The 15882-nt window shown below is 37.1% G+C and overlaps 1 protein-coding gene across 2 annotated transcripts in view; it reads left to right on the forward strand.

The window, feature by feature from the left end:
* LOC126272211 (cell division cycle and apoptosis regulator protein 1-like) overlaps nucleotides 1-15882 on the forward strand; it is a 269061-nt gene that overhangs the window by 169290 nt on the left and 83889 nt on the right. For both annotated transcript variants that reach the window (XM_049974912.1, XM_049974901.1), the window contains exons 11-12: nucleotides 10908-11130; nucleotides 12763-12837. In XM_049974912.1, coding sequence (XP_049830869.1) covers nucleotides 10908-11130; nucleotides 12763-12837 — 298 coding nt within the window. The remainder of the gene's footprint in view (nucleotides 1-10907; nucleotides 11131-12762; nucleotides 12838-15882) is intronic.

Raw genomic sequence — 15882 nt, forward strand, 5'->3', positions numbered from 1 at the left:
ATCGTGATTGGTATATGATTCCTCTTATTTACTGAATAGTTCGTAGATGGCGCCAAATGTCAACAAGATGGAGAGTTGATGTGAATTGCCATTTCATTACAGATGTAGAGAATACTAGCCTTTGAGTCACCTCAAAGAGATCTTAATTGTAAATTAATAAAACCAATATACTGAATTGCTCTTATTAACAATGGACATGAACCTAAACTAATGTACCATTGAGAAAGTTCTATAGGTTCAATGTTATAACCATCATACTCATACAGTATTGTGTTAATGGCTGCTACATATTGGCAAGATGGCAGGTGCTACTTTCCAGAATGAGATTTTCACTCTGCAGCGGAGTGTGCGCTGATATGAAACTTCCTGGCAGATTAAAACTGTGTGCCCGACCGAGACTCGAACTCGGGCGTGAGTCGTGCTTCGGTAGCTCAGATGGTAGAGCACTTGCCCGCGAAAGGCACTGTTAAATGTGGAAATAAGTGGGACAGCAACATAAATAATTGTACTTGTATTTTATTTTGTGTTATTCTTATGCAAATTTGAATTTTTTTTTTCCCCAGAGTCAGTAACTGCTTTCCTTTGAGTGTTATACATTACATAGTCCATATAGAGGGCGCCATACAGCCAATCGATGTGTTCTCCGCAAAGCCTGCCTCCATTATACAGTAGTCTTGAAAGAACTGTGCCAGAAGGCCAAACAACAGGGGACTGAGGCACTAGAACATGCATTGATACTATGAAATGGTGGTATGTAATCGAATTTATAAACCATATAGGTTATGCCCCAAGTTGAAACTTTTTATGCTAGCACCTGACGATGTACTTCTTGTTTTTATTAGCACTGATAATGGCTAGGCACTAGCCAAAATATAGATTTGCTGAGTAAAACCTGCGAGAAAAGGACGGCTGATTGCTGTGCTGTATCATTTAAAACTACAACAATATGATAAGAGAAGCAGAGGATGATTTTAAGCACCACAGGGCAAGACAGATGTATCACAATATTTAAAAACAGCTTTGAAAGACTGACTTTTCATGGTTACTCAACTGCAATGATCCATAGCCTTACTTTAAATCTGAAGAATGTAGTACAGTTGATGTATGAATCACCACCACAACAGTAAATAAAATACAGAAATTAAATAGGAAATTGAAAATAACAAGGCTTGTGGTGAAGACAAGAACTATAATGTGCTATTAAAAAAATCAGGACCACTACTAGAATAACAACTATAATCTTTAACAGAATCAATTTGGAATACAGAAACTAACTCCCCATACTGAAGAACCACAATTTGTGTCCCACATTTAAGAATAATAATCCCCTTGTGTGCAATAACTACATAAGAATTGTTTTACTGGATGTAATGTATAAAATCTATCCATTTGCCTATTGAACAAGCTGATATGTGCAAGAAGTAGTAAATGGTGACTACCGCTGCGGCTTCCACAGAAATACACTAGATCCATGTAGAACATTTATTTACACTAAGACAGGTGACTAGAATGGCATAAGAACTCAAGTGTAGATGTTCACATATTATTTCTAGATTTTTAAAAAGGCCTGTGGCAGCATACACTGGCACACATTCCTCAATAGAATGCAGGAATGTGAAACAGTCCCAAAGTTAATTAGATTATTTAAAATTTGTGTATACGAAACTTTGTCCTGTTAAGACACCTATAGGAGAAATTGAAACATTTAAGGTGCATACATATTGAGATAGGGGGATGCCATTTCACATACTTTATTTATCCTCATCTTAGAGAAGATTGATAGAGAATTAACTAAAACTAATGCTCAAGGGATCCAATTGCAGGGAACGAACATTATTAGACTTCTTTATGCAGATGATGTAACATTAATGAGTGGTTCTAGAACAGAATTACCCAAAATTATTACAAAATTCCTGTGAAAACAGTATTAATGGTAATGAAGAAAAGACAGAATATCTGGACATACACAAGAAAATCCAAGGTGAAGCACCTTTGGCTGTAGATGGATTTGCTTTCAAGCCAGTTGAGCACTTCAAATGTTTAGGGAGTCTTGTAATACCAAAAATAGAGCAGATATAGAAATAACGCCTCAGCTAGCAACTGCAAACAAAAGACTTTTCAGTTTTCTCAGAATCTTACGGAAAAGATCACTTAGTACTAACTTCAAAATTTGCTTTTATCAGTAGTCTATTATACCAGTACCATATGGATGTGAAGCATTAAGATGAAGAAAAAAATATCAACATTGAAAGAAAAATATTAAAGAAAGTTTTTGGACTTGTATATGATGAAAATAATATTGAGGATAAGAGGAAATGAAGAATTATAATAGCTGTACAAACACTGTAACATTGTCGAAGTGTTACAAAAGAAAGGGTTGAACTGGCCTGACCATTTGACAAGAATGATGGAGAATATACTACCTACCATATCTTTCTGCTGGACAGTAGACGAAAAGACAGGAAGACTCAGAATTAGGATAACACAGCTAGGACGAACATTAACACCAAAAAGACAAACCATCCACTTGTAGAAAGAAGAGGAATAGGCTCATAAAGTAGGCATGTGGTTGATTAAGCACTTGCCAGTGTAAAGTAAAGTAAAAAGTAAAGTGGCTTTTAACTGTAAGCAGATAATTTAAGTTTTAGGAAAGTTCTGCAGAATTCATTATCTGAGTATTTTAAGTGCAGTTTAATTTCAGTGTGCAAATATTGACCCATTAAGCATGGGCTGTAGCATTGAGTTACAGAAATCTATAGCAGGAACTTAATTTAATTAATGAAAAATAATTTAAAAAATCATCACATCAACAGGCATGATGGAGGAGGCTGGCGTGAAAACAAATGCAAAGACAAATTAATATTTGGAAGATGGTGGATTTTATAAAATAATTTTGGGGTCATCCAACTCATTTGAACGCAAGAATTTAGCAAGAGTGAAAACATAGAAGAGGAGAAGAAACAAAAATATGTGAATTGATGGCCTGGAGGCAATGGCAGGATTAATTATTTAAATAAAAAATATTAACAGCAGCAGCAACAACAACAACAAAAAGTGAGATGATCAGTAACACATTTACCGAGAAATTCTAGTGGAATGATGCCAGCCTTTGCTAGGACCTATTTTGGCTAGAATAAAAAAGGTACTAAATTGATAGAAACTTACTGACATTGGTGATGTAATCAGAAAGTACAGGTTAGCATGAAAACTGCATATGTTTTCAGTTGACCAAAATGGAATTAATAGTAAACAATTGCAGGTCTCTCTCTCTCTCTCTCTCTCTCTCTCTCTCTCTCTCTGTCACACACACACACACACACACACACACACACACACACACACACACACACACACACACATAACTTGTTTTCTAGAAAAAATGGTATTTGGTAAAGAAAAAACGATTTTTAGAGGATGTATGGAAAGTAAAAAGATAAATGAAGCAATAAACAGGGATAAGCAACTGTAGGGGAGTAAGAGCTCTGAAACAGTCACCAGTGATGAAAGAAAACACTGATAAATTCACACACAATAAAAAGGGAAGGCCATGGTGCAAGTAGGGAGGAAAGAAAAAGAAGCAAAGGAAGAGAGTTGTAAGTTAGAGAAGCACAAATGGAAATAAAAATAAAAGAACTGGTTGAAAATACAAGATACACAGTAGAAAAGGGGGAGGGGGTGAGTGCACTACTGTGCTCTGATAAAGAATATTTACTTTCTTTTTATATGGCTGTCATTTCATTTGTAATTACTTCATCATCAGCATGAGTGTTGATATCCCCTGGATGAGTGTTGATATTCCCTGGATGAAATTTTATTTTCTCATTGTCAATTTCCTTAGTCTTTGCTCAGATCCATGACTAGAGTGTAGATTTTGTGCATGCTGTAGGAAGTATAAGAGAGAAACAAAATATGTGTGAAAAATAAAACTGCTAATTTGAAGATAAAATATAAATAAACATAACAGGGCTGGCTCTCTCTCTCTCTCTCTCTCTCTCTCTCTCTCTCTCTCTCTCTCTCTCTGTGTGTGTGTGTGTGTGTGTGTGTGTGTGTGTGTGTGTGTGTGTGTGTGTGTGTGTGTGTGTGTGTGTGTGTGTGTTCAGCTTTCCAGGAATTTTTCACGTTTTTATTTGCAGTTCTCATTTTAGTAATTTTATGATAGTCGCCCATACACTTCTCACTACATTTTAGTACGGGCGCTGAAGACTGCTGTCATGGGCCCACAACACCTCATCCAAATCACTATCATCATCATCTGTAATAAGATCATCTCTCCCTGATATCCTATTCTCACCACCCATTTCCCTTGCACCACTAACCTCCGTAACATCTTAGGCAAACCAGATGACATTCCCAGACCATTATCCCTACCCAAAGTTTTCCTCCCCTTCAATCATTCCTGCTAACCTGGCCCTTGCACACACACACTATTACCTGCTCCAACAGCACACTGGTAAATTCTATAATATCAAAGGCATAGCAACTTGCAGAACCCAATATGTTTGTTCACCCTCAGAAAACTTTTGTCAACTTCCACCATATTATATGGGAATTACCACTTAACTGATTACTTCGTTGAAGTGTTCTTTCCAAGAATGTCATGGTCTGCTGCTGCATTTACGTCTGCCAGGTAGTTTTGGTTCAAACATTTTCTTTGGCCACTGATAATCTGAAATTCTCCGCAAATGTCACCACCATTTAAAGCGATTTTCTTTCAATCCTATTTATATCTGTTTCATTTTCCCTTATTCTACCTCTTACTTCATCATCAGTTTTATATTGATCCTTGATATTCCCGTGCTCCTTTGTAAATATTCTATTTCCAGAGCTGTCAGTCTTCTTTAGAGGTCAGCATTTAAAATTCATCGTTCTGATCCATAGTATAGGACAGATCCAACTATCAGCTTATCCACTCTCGGCTTATTGTTGTTAGAAATGTTCCTGTCTCTCCAAAAAGAATTCATGAACTCTCTTACAATTTCTGCTTTATTGTATTCTTAATTTTACTTCCTTATTATCCAGTGCAAGTTTGTCAATATATGCACCTAGGTATTCGTTTTTTGTACTGTCTGATAACTGCTCCATCTTTGATGCACATTTCAAATCTAGTGTCACTATTCACCACCACATATTCAGATTATGTTAGACTCATCTGTAGTCCATGTTTGTCATATTCCTGATTAAACATCATATCATGAACTCAAGATCACATTCATCTCATTCTAGAATGACTAATCATCAGCAGAACTTACTGAAAACACGTGTACATCATTAACAGTGATTCTCATTCCTCCATAGTGTTTCTTTCATATCATCTCCAAGTTCATAATTGCACTATCTTATTTTTTAATCAGTCTATAGTTGTCATAATGTCCTCATTATATCTGACTGAAACTGGCACAGTGCTTAAAAGTGTACTATCTTTGACATCATGCTGTACCTCTCCTCTTCTTTCATCCTTGTCTCCCCTAGCCCTAAAAAAGTAACTGGATTCCTCCCATCGAGGGGACATAGTGGCACGCCTTTTCGTTGAAAGTTCCCACAACTTATCCCTGTCTCGTCCACGAGGAAGGAACTTGTATTATGTCATTACTAAATACTTCGTTGGCCATCAGTTCTATCTCAAAAATTTATAAATGGATATATTCAGATGCTTTTTGGGAACAATGTGAGGTATGTTCCTAAAAATGGCAAAACAGTACCTGGTCCCATAACCTCTCCTTGCTTCCATGGTTGTGATCTCTGGTCATTAAAACAGAGGATAAAAAATGAATAGAAGCTCAGAAATGAGATTTTTGTCAGTACACGGTAGTGACTTTGGGATAATTTTGCAAACAACACAGTCAGGGTGAATTGCTATAAAAAGTGTGTAATGGTACTCACTAGCAGAGGTAGTACTCTTCAAAAGATGAAGAATCACCATGGCAGACAGCAAAACTTGACACAAAAGTGCTCATGTAATCTCACGTTTGATATAAGAAAATGAAACACAAAAAATAATTGAGTATGAAAGGTGATGCATAGGCCATAATCCAGTCGTAAGCTGCACAGACAAGCTGTTGTGGAAGTTCTTAAGAAGGCAAAGAGCCAGCAGACAGGACTTGGAAAAGCCAAACTGATAAAGGGTAGGTATGGAGGCACTCACAGCCTTGTATAAGTTTTGGAAAACTGTCTTGTTACAGGCTGCAAAACATAATGGTGCAGTATTTAAAGCACTGGACTTGCATTTGGAAGGAATAGGGCGTAGATGTTATTTTTCAGGTGTTTTCTTTAATCGGTTGCACTTCAAATACTTGGACGATAGTACAGTTGCACATAATACAGAATGTGTTTTGTATTTATAAGTAAAATGCACCCATACAGCATTGTGGGTTTTGTTTGCAGCTGTGCTAGTTGTACACAGGCAGATATTGTACTGAGCACCACATGGTGCATGTATGAGAATGTAAATGCAAGAGGATTTTCCACCATGATTCAGTGAAAATATGACTCACATTCCAGCTTAAATGTATTGTGATTTTTTTATAGCTGTAGTTCAGCAGCTGCAGAACATTTCAACAAAGATCATAAGTCATTCGTCAGCTGCATAAGAAAACCTTTGTATAATTCACTTGACTGGTGTAGACAGTTTAAACTCCCATCTTCAGAAGTAAAATAGACTCATATAATCTCTGTCTACACAAGATGCAAACCACGTTACGTGCATCTTGCGGCCAGATTCTTATTTTGACATTGTCTTTCCAATTATTTGAGCCTGTTTCACTTCTGAAGTTGACTGTGTAAACTATAAAACCCAGTAAAGTGAAGTAAATAAAGCCTCTCTTGTGCAGCTGACAACTGACTTTTTATCTTTGTTGAGATATTTGTACTGTGTACAGATGTTCCCAATGCGAAACAGTGACAAACGTAATTTGGGTAATAAACTTGACTAATTACTCTGTAACAAGGCTAATGTAAAAAACTTATTAAACCATTCTGATAAACCTCTAGCAGTCCATCAGTAGAGTTTGGGTTCCTTATGTTTACCACTTAGGGTGTTCATAAGTACCAAGAGTGGTCAAAGTACTTCAGTGTAACTGAGGGTGATAGGATAGGTAATCTGTCTGAAAGAACATATTCCATAGGAATGATGTCAGTCATTTTATGCATGTACAGTTCAGTTAAAAACTGGTTTAATTAAAGGAAGTTTGGAAAGATAGAAGATACAAATGTATGTTTAAACTGGACATAAAATAGTGCAAACCAAAATGGAACACTGAAAGAGTAAAAGTTTGTATCAACTGTAATGTAGTCTACCATACAGTGGAGTACTTTGGCGATAAGTTCACTTTAAAAAGGTTGTAGTGATCTTGTTTCCATTTCTTCCCATGTCTTTAAATCTTGGTTTTGCATGTTTTTATTCACAATAGAAAATTCTTCTCTAATTGTCGGGCCTTCATAATATTTCCTCTTTCTTTTTAAATGTTCTTTCTGCTGTTGTGTAAGTCTTTCCAACAGTAAGTTTATTTAGATGGAGACCAATCTGTGGAATGTAACCACCTTATGAAAAAGCCACTTCCTTTAGATACATTGTAAATCCCACTTGTGAACAGACTTCCTTTCCAGTAAGGCATCAACTCAGAGTTTCCTTATAGGCATGATATTTGTATTTTAGCAAGAAGTGAATTGCTACAGGGTACATTAAAACTTTTGTGAAATAGATGTTTTGCTTTCACATATTCAGTTTGGATATAATGCTGTTACTTGTTGCCATATGCAGAGAAATTTAAAAAAATTAAATCGAAATAAAAAGGTTGTAATAAAGATTCAGTCTTAGGTAGTGGATGCTTCTTATTCTAAATGGTATTATTTCATTTTTGTGCTATTGTTCAGAATTTGACAGTTGATAGTTATTACTTAACTTAAACAGTAGCTTTCAAGTAATTAGGACCAAGGCAGACTGCTCAGTCTCACATAAGAGTCACAGTGCAAAATTGAGTCATTCTGCTTTATTTCATAATAGTGGATCAATGAAATTAATATATGTGCATGACATGTGTAACAGATTGAAGAACAGCTCAAAGCATAGTTAAGGAATCCAGTTAAGCTACTTAACTAAGGATGTTACTTGACCCCAGTAGTATTGAGATTGTAATGTTTGGCCCAGATTGCATTAGTTCATCTGAGTGAAAGAGAGGATTGTTGCACAGTACCAGAGTAACATTACCACTGTTATATGTTTGCTTTGGTGTATCCTTCAATCATTGTTATAGTCAACAAATAGAATGTGTTGCATGTACATTCATTCAGTTTTGCAGTGAGAGAGAGGATTGGGAAGGACGTTTAGAAGGTAGGAGAACAATAGATAGGTGTATGTAGACAATGCAAGGCGTTAAAGGATAACGTGAAGCAAACGAGTCAGGGTTCTTTAAGACATCATGGAATTCAAGAATGAAGAATGAGATGTGAACAGAACCAGTTCTGTTTCAGTTGTAAGATACAAATGTTGACAAAATTTATTGCACACAAACAAAGATTGTTATCAGTATGACAATGTAAAATAGTGGTTTTCCATGTGATAATGGAATAATATGTCATTTTAACACATTTGACTGTTACTATAGTACTGTATCTGTTGCCAATATGGCTGATACTAGCAAGTGAAGGCCTAAGGGGCATTACTTATTTTAAAGATGCCTGTAACACCATAGAGTCCTATTTGAGGTTAAAATACTAGTACTGTTTTCTTTGCAGCCATTTTTATTTGTAGTAAATGTTCATCAAGCGAAGTAGAGAACTTGTGTAAACACATATAAAAGCATGTATACATTGAACCTTATGTATTTCTCAAACAGAGAAACAGAAAAACATATCGAGAATGTAAGAGCAAAATCAAATATAAGGTCCATAGTCTTCAGCATTGTCATACACAGCTTGACTTTGGCGTTGATTAACAATATAGGCTACACATTGGCAAATGTGACCTTTAACCTGCCTGTGTTCAGGTTTTTATTTTCCTTGTCTCTTCCCCTTGCCTGTTCTTCCTGTTTTTAATATACCTCTTTTCAGGTCTCCTGGCTCTGTCCCTTTACAGTGTCTTATGTCTCCTCCGCATACTTTATTATTTATGGAAGTTTCATTGAAAATAACAATTGTCAGTTATCATTCATTCTTTCGGTGTAATGTTTAGTAAATCCCATCTTGAAGGAGCAGCTTTTGGGATACAAAACAGGTCATTTTTAATTTGTCTTAACATTGTACTTATAACAATAATCAAGAACAAATCTTTGTTAAGAAAGATCAGATAAATGTCAAATGTAGCCAGAAACATTTGAATCTACACCTTACATTTGTGCTCTGCAAGCTGCTTTAGAGAATTAGTAATTAGTTGCAAAGCACAGTAAACAGAAACAGTGCTGTATTAGCTGTGTTCTGTTTACAGAGGTTTTTTTTTCATGTATGGAATCAATAATGACCTTGGCTGGTCCAAAGTAGGATGAGGTTGCTGTTCGTACTATTTACATTTATCGAAATCACACTCTTCACATTTGTTTCTTTCTTAAACAATTTCAGTTGCACTGTTCAGTGGTAATACAATTTTCTCCTTATTTTCCTGTTATTCATTGTATCTTTAATTTCCGAATAGCATCTGTAATTAAACATTTCTCTGACCTTTGCACAGATTTTGGGACTGTTGTTCTTGTGTTCCTCCCTACATTGACTGACATGATAACTGAACAGCTAATGTGGCAAGTGTAGTTATGAGTCAAAGTCTTGAGGAGGAAAACAAGATGAACTGATCCACACTCATATGAAGTTTGTGAAAAGTCCTTGTGTGGATGGGTCTCAAAAGAGGTAAGGAAAAAATCTGAGTGCATATGACAGAACAAAAAAAGTTGGAAGTCTCAGGAAAACCAGTACACTAATCTAGAAAAAAATGAAGTCTGTATTTAAAAGCAAATCATAGAACACATTTATTAAAGAAATAAACTGCAGCAGCACACTCCTTGATAATCTCTTATATCACATTAGACTTGCAACATGAAACACTGACATTGTTAGATATAATGAGAGCTATTAGTCTTTACCAGGAGATGATAAAAGGATGATAGCAAAGTTTCCAATTGATGTGTTAATACTACAGTATAACCGTGTTATCACTCTTAACATCACAGCATTATATCTGCAGTATTGTTAAGGATATGGCATAACATAAAATGTCTAAGGAGTTTAAATATAAATTCTCCCTTTACTTTTCTATCGAAAACCAGTGTTTTCTCTGTTGATATATTAGAACATTAAGACATCACTTTCTCATACACACAGAATATGTTCACTGTTTTTCAAGTGTTAGTTTTAATTATTTACTCTTAAATGAATTCATGCAAGACCTTTCTTTGTCTTATCTATTGTATTTGGTTTTATGGTGAGTGATACTGATTTATTTAGTCCACTTAGCATTTCAGTGTCTGAAAAGCACCTAATTTGTTCCTGCTAGTGATTACAGCAAGTAAGTATTCTGTAATTGTTTTGTACTGATAAGCCATACATTGTAATCCCTCCATTTGTCGTATTGAAACTGAATGTATTCTGGGAAAGCACGGACACTGCAGAATGTGAGGTAAGCTGCTGCTCAGAAATTTAACATTATTTTCTGTTTTTCCAGGCACTACTTATTTTTTTCAGAAAGCTTCCAAATTTTTGTACCGGTATCGTTTCTTCTGGCTATGTAAAGTTATTCAGTTTCTAGCTCCAGGTGTCACAGGAAAAAAATTCTGTGAGGGATGCAAGTAACATTATTTGCTTCTTGCTATGTCAGAAATGCCATGCAAGTGTCATCTTGCTGGTATTGCCCACTATTTACGGTGATATCAGTTGGCCTGTACGGGCATTTGTTGTTTTTAATTAGAGGGTTACTTTGGCCCTCACAGGTATCGGTTCCTGGAGATTTACTACCGACGCGGAGAGACCACGCACAAGGGTCGAACGGTGGCGGCGCGGGTTGAAACAGTGGTACTATTTCTCCCAGATGTTTGGAGCTGTGTGCCAACCCGTCTTGAATGGGATGGCTTGCATCTCAACTACAAGAAGCAACTGGAACGCAAGCAGAAGGCTGACCAAGACGCGGCCAACGGCGCTACGGGCGATGAAAAGGCACAGCAATCAACCCTATATTTTCTCTCTTTCTCTTCCCCTTGTTCCTTGCCTCGAGTGTTGTGTCCATTCTGGAAACATAATGTATACCATATCTTGTTTTTCTTTATCAGGCAGCACAGTGTGGAATGAGTCATGTGACAGCGGATCGAGGTGGAGCCAGCATTTTGGGGAAACATTATGTCCAAACCTTTATGTCGTTGTTTTACAGATGATCTGCTTTTAACTCATATGTTCTTTTTTTTTATTTTTTTTTTTATTTGTACTTTATAGGGACTGTCAGCTTGTAGAAAAATAATCACATTAAAATAATGTGCATTCACTATATTCTTCGCACTCATCTTCCCTTTTCGTATTACACTGCTCGTTTCGTTATGCTAAGAACAAAGTAAGCCATAAATTGGGTACAGTTCTGTATTCAGCCCATTTGCAGGGTGTGATCTTGTAGTGGTGGAATCACAATTTTGTGGAAAGTCACATGATGGTTTTACTTATAGCTGTGAAATTAATTCCTATTTGTTTATGTTATTGTGATAGTCAACCAATAATACTCTTAACTTCTTTGAAGGCTATGTACATAACAAGAGAGGAAATTAGACGTCATTATTAATTGTGTTGTGTTATTTCATTGAGTGATCATTTCATTTGTAATCAATTGAACAAATGCATAATGTGCATGCAGACAGTCCACGTACGTATCAGCTGTTTCTGAATATGGACTAGCAAGTTTTTATTTATTTATTTATTTAAATATTTATTTTGACTGAGTTAAACTAGATATACATGTAGACATATAATCAAAATAGGGAAAGACCTACAGGCTTCAGACCTGCTGACAGTCTCATCCTGTTGTGACAAAACTGCAAACTATTTGACATAGTTGGTTCCCCATCACTGGTGAAGCCGTGACATTCTCATCTTCAACCACAAGATCTGTACCCCAAGGAGTTTATTGTGTGATAGACAGCCAACAGAGCGTTACAGATTGCTGCAGTTCATGTGCATAGTAGGGAAGCATCTCCTGTATGGAGGATCTGTTTTCATTGTGTGATACTCCTGGAGGTGGAGCTGTAGGTAACAGAAGATGACCGACCAATTGGCGGATTCCAGCTGTGCAGGTGCAAGAGCTTCGAGTGATGTAAGGAATTCACAGAATGTTCCAGATGTGTGTGTTCTCGTCGTAAGTTTTATTTATTAACTGCTGCCTAATTATGGTGTTGTGCCATTATTAGAGAATTAGAGCAGTTGGCTGTTCCCTTTTAACTTGTCATCTGTTTATCATTTCAAGAGATACTGAATTCTTACACAGCATTTTCTAACTACATATCGTGCAGCAGTTGTATGCTGTTTCAGTAAGGCAGTGCTATTTCTTTGAAAAATGCTGTTTTGAGAGTTCAGTCTCTCAGGTGGCAACTGACAGCATATGATAGATGCTGGCATAAGTAAACTTTTTTTTTTTTTTTATTGCTGACACTTCTTTTCTTCACTTTTTGAGTTTTATTCATTTGCCCAATCAGTGCTTTTTAGCTTTTTTGTTTCTCCCTGCTCACACCATTAATCCAGTCCTGCAGTAGTGCTGTGCTAGAATCCCAGATGCAAGAATGAATTAAAACATACAGTACTTAATTGCAGGAAGTTGGTGAAGAAACGCAAGATGTCAAAAGAGAACCAACACATTTTTCGGAACTTGACCCAAAAACAATGAAGGTAAGTTAAAATTCATTCCCTGCATGGGATACAGATAACAGTGGTGGTGATTTGTTCTCTTACCGTAACATATAATGTTCCTTTACAGTTTACATTCAAGCCTAAGTGCTAATTTTTTAACTGTGAAAGTAGATGCTGTCTGCATGGATTTCCAAAATCGTATCTTGTACTGTAATGTAGATAGATGTATACAGTTAACAGTTAGATAACTGGTAATGGATTGTGACTGGGAACTTGGTTTTTAAATCTCAAAAACTTTTGCAAAATAATTTGAAACCCACTACTTTCATGTAGTTGGGAACAGTAATGAGGGTACAGGGATGGTAGAGCAATATAAAATGCCTCACAGAAAGTGTGTTGCTGTTGCAAGGTGAAATTATTTAATATCCTGTACCAGGGGTCGAGGTCCCCAAACTTTGCCTCTGACAGAGTACTTAGAACACCCTGGTGCTCTGGTGGAACACCTTGTATGTTCTGAAGGTTAGAGGGGGGGGGGGGGGGGGAGAGAACCTCATTTTATGTACTGATTACTTCAATTTTAAGTCATAACTAATAACACAGAAATTATAATAAAATAATTAGTATTGTCTAGGGTCTTAAAAAAGAACTGCCATGTTCTTAATAGTTTTTTGCCAAGCGCATACTCCCTCACCGCAAAATACCAGTGCTCTGTGGAGCACAGTTTGGGAAACTCTGTTCTATTTTCCTTTCTAACTTAGTTATTGATTCATCCTCATAAATATTAGCAAACTTCAGTTTATTTGTTACCAGTACTTCTTCAATTGCTATCTGCATATAATGACAGATTACCTGCATTGCTAGTGCTAATAATGAATATATGTGACAACCACTGCTAAAATCAGAAACATATGTTTCAAAGTCTTCTTTGAAAATGCTTGCCACTTTTTTATGTGGTGTCACATGCTGTAGTAAAACTGTTTTGTAGGACTGCCTTGGTTCCCCTATTTGTCTCATACATAGCAGAAACGTTATTTCCGAGCAGCACTTCATCAGTTTCATGGTTTATTTTAAACTGTTGAGATTGTCCTTGATGATGTGAGATGTGTAACTATGTGCTGTCTCTTGAGGCAATTTTTATTTATACGTGTCCAGAACATAACATATTAAATATGACTTATCATTCATAGCATATCATATATTACAAGTATTACAGAGAATATGTGCATATTTAATATATTACAAGTATTACAGAGAATATGTACATATTTATATTCCATGTGCTGCTCAGAATTCCGCTGCACAGACTGCCTTATCATTGGTGATAATCAGATCGTCCGTGGACACAGGTTCTGACAGTTTCCTGCAGTTGAGTAGGTGGTGATGGTCTTGAGGTTCACCACACTCACATAGTTCATCCCCTGAGATTTATCCCCATTTCTTCATGTTTTCCTTACACCGAAATACTCCAGTTCCTCAGTCTATTGAGTAACTTCCATGTCGTGTATGGGAGATGATGACCTGTAGAAAGTTCTTCCTTGGGGTTGTCCCAATATTTCTCTGATCATGAGCTACGCCAGAGTTGTATCCTACAGTCTGCAGGTGATGTCTAGATTGGTTGCGTTGTCCGGAGAAAACTTTTTCTCAACTTGAGTCTTTGTGTTTGATTTTCGCATCCAAACAGGGGGTGTCTCTGATCCGTCTCATGCTTCTTTCTTTCCGCTTCAGTTGCTGTTCTCCTTCGAATGTCTGGAGGTGCTATGCCCATGAGGTGGTAGATTTTATCAACAGGGGTTGCCCGCAAGCAGCCGATTACAATTCATCCTGTTTCATTTAGAGCAATATTTACCTGTTTGGCATGGCTGGAGTTCTGCCATACAGAAACTGCATATTCAGCAGCGGAGAAGCACAAAGTGAGGGCAGATGTGCGGAGGACCTGTGGGTGTACTCCCCAGTTGTTGCCTCACACTGACTTTCATTTTTGTATCTGTACAGTGGTTCTTGAAGGTGAGGGACTGGTCCAACTTCACTTCGAGGTACTTTCAGGTGTCACAGTGGGTTAGCTGTTGACCTCTCCAGGTTATTCTGAGTCTCCTCAGTGCCTCTCCGTTCCGTAAGTTTATTGCACACACTTGTGTTTTGGAGGGGTTTGGCTTCAGATAGTTGCTATTGTAGTAGTTAGATAATGCCTCAAGACTTACTGTGAATTTTTCTTCCACCTCCTCATAAGTTCTACCTTGCGCGGCAAGTGCTGTGTCATCTGCATAAATGAAAGATCTTGTGACAGAATTAACTTGCTGGTCATTAGTGTAAATATTAAACAGCAGTGGGGCTAGCACACATCCTTGGGGGATACCATTTCTCTTTGCCCTCCACCAGCTCCTCTTGTTTTGTAGAGTAGCAAAGAAACGTCTGTTTTGTAGCACGCGTCTTATAAACTATGTTAGGTGGAATTCTTTCGTGATGGCATAGATCTTTGTTAACATTTTCCTCTCATCCTGTAATGGTGTCATATGCAGCAGTAAAATCCACAAAGGCGACACCGCTGATCTTCCCACATTCATATCCATCCTCTATGTGTTGTCATGTTCAAGATCTGTCCACAACACGACCTCCCAGGGCGGAACCCAGATTGTTCTCTGATCAGTGTTTGATTGACTTGGTCCAAGATTCGATTGATGATCATTCTGTCTAAAACTTTGTATAGATGACATAAGAGTGATGTGGGTTGGAAATTATTGACATCTGTTGGCTGTTTTCCCGGTTTCAGTAGGACCATAGCCTGAGAAAATAGAAAGCAGTCTTACGAGAAGCGGTAGTGAGAGTGAGTTTCTTTCTCCTTTGTGTGAAAGTAAGGACCAAGTACCCAATTGTGATTCGTGCCCATCTGGGTTTGTTGTTGCACCCTTTCACCTTCCAAAAGTGTGACCAACAGCAGTGAAGACAATGAAGATGGTTGCTCCCAGTGTAAAAAAGTGAAGCCTGTGCTTAATTTTCTACAGTACAGGAGAGAGCTCAGGGATGGCAATTTTGATGGAGAAAATTCGTATGTGAACCTTACACTTACAGCAAATGCTAGTGCACTGG

Source organism: Schistocerca gregaria, chromosome 1 (assembly GCF_023897955.1).
Source record: "Schistocerca gregaria isolate iqSchGreg1 chromosome 1, iqSchGreg1.2, whole genome shotgun sequence".
NCBI lineage: Eukaryota > Metazoa > Arthropoda > Insecta > Orthoptera > Acrididae > Schistocerca > Schistocerca gregaria.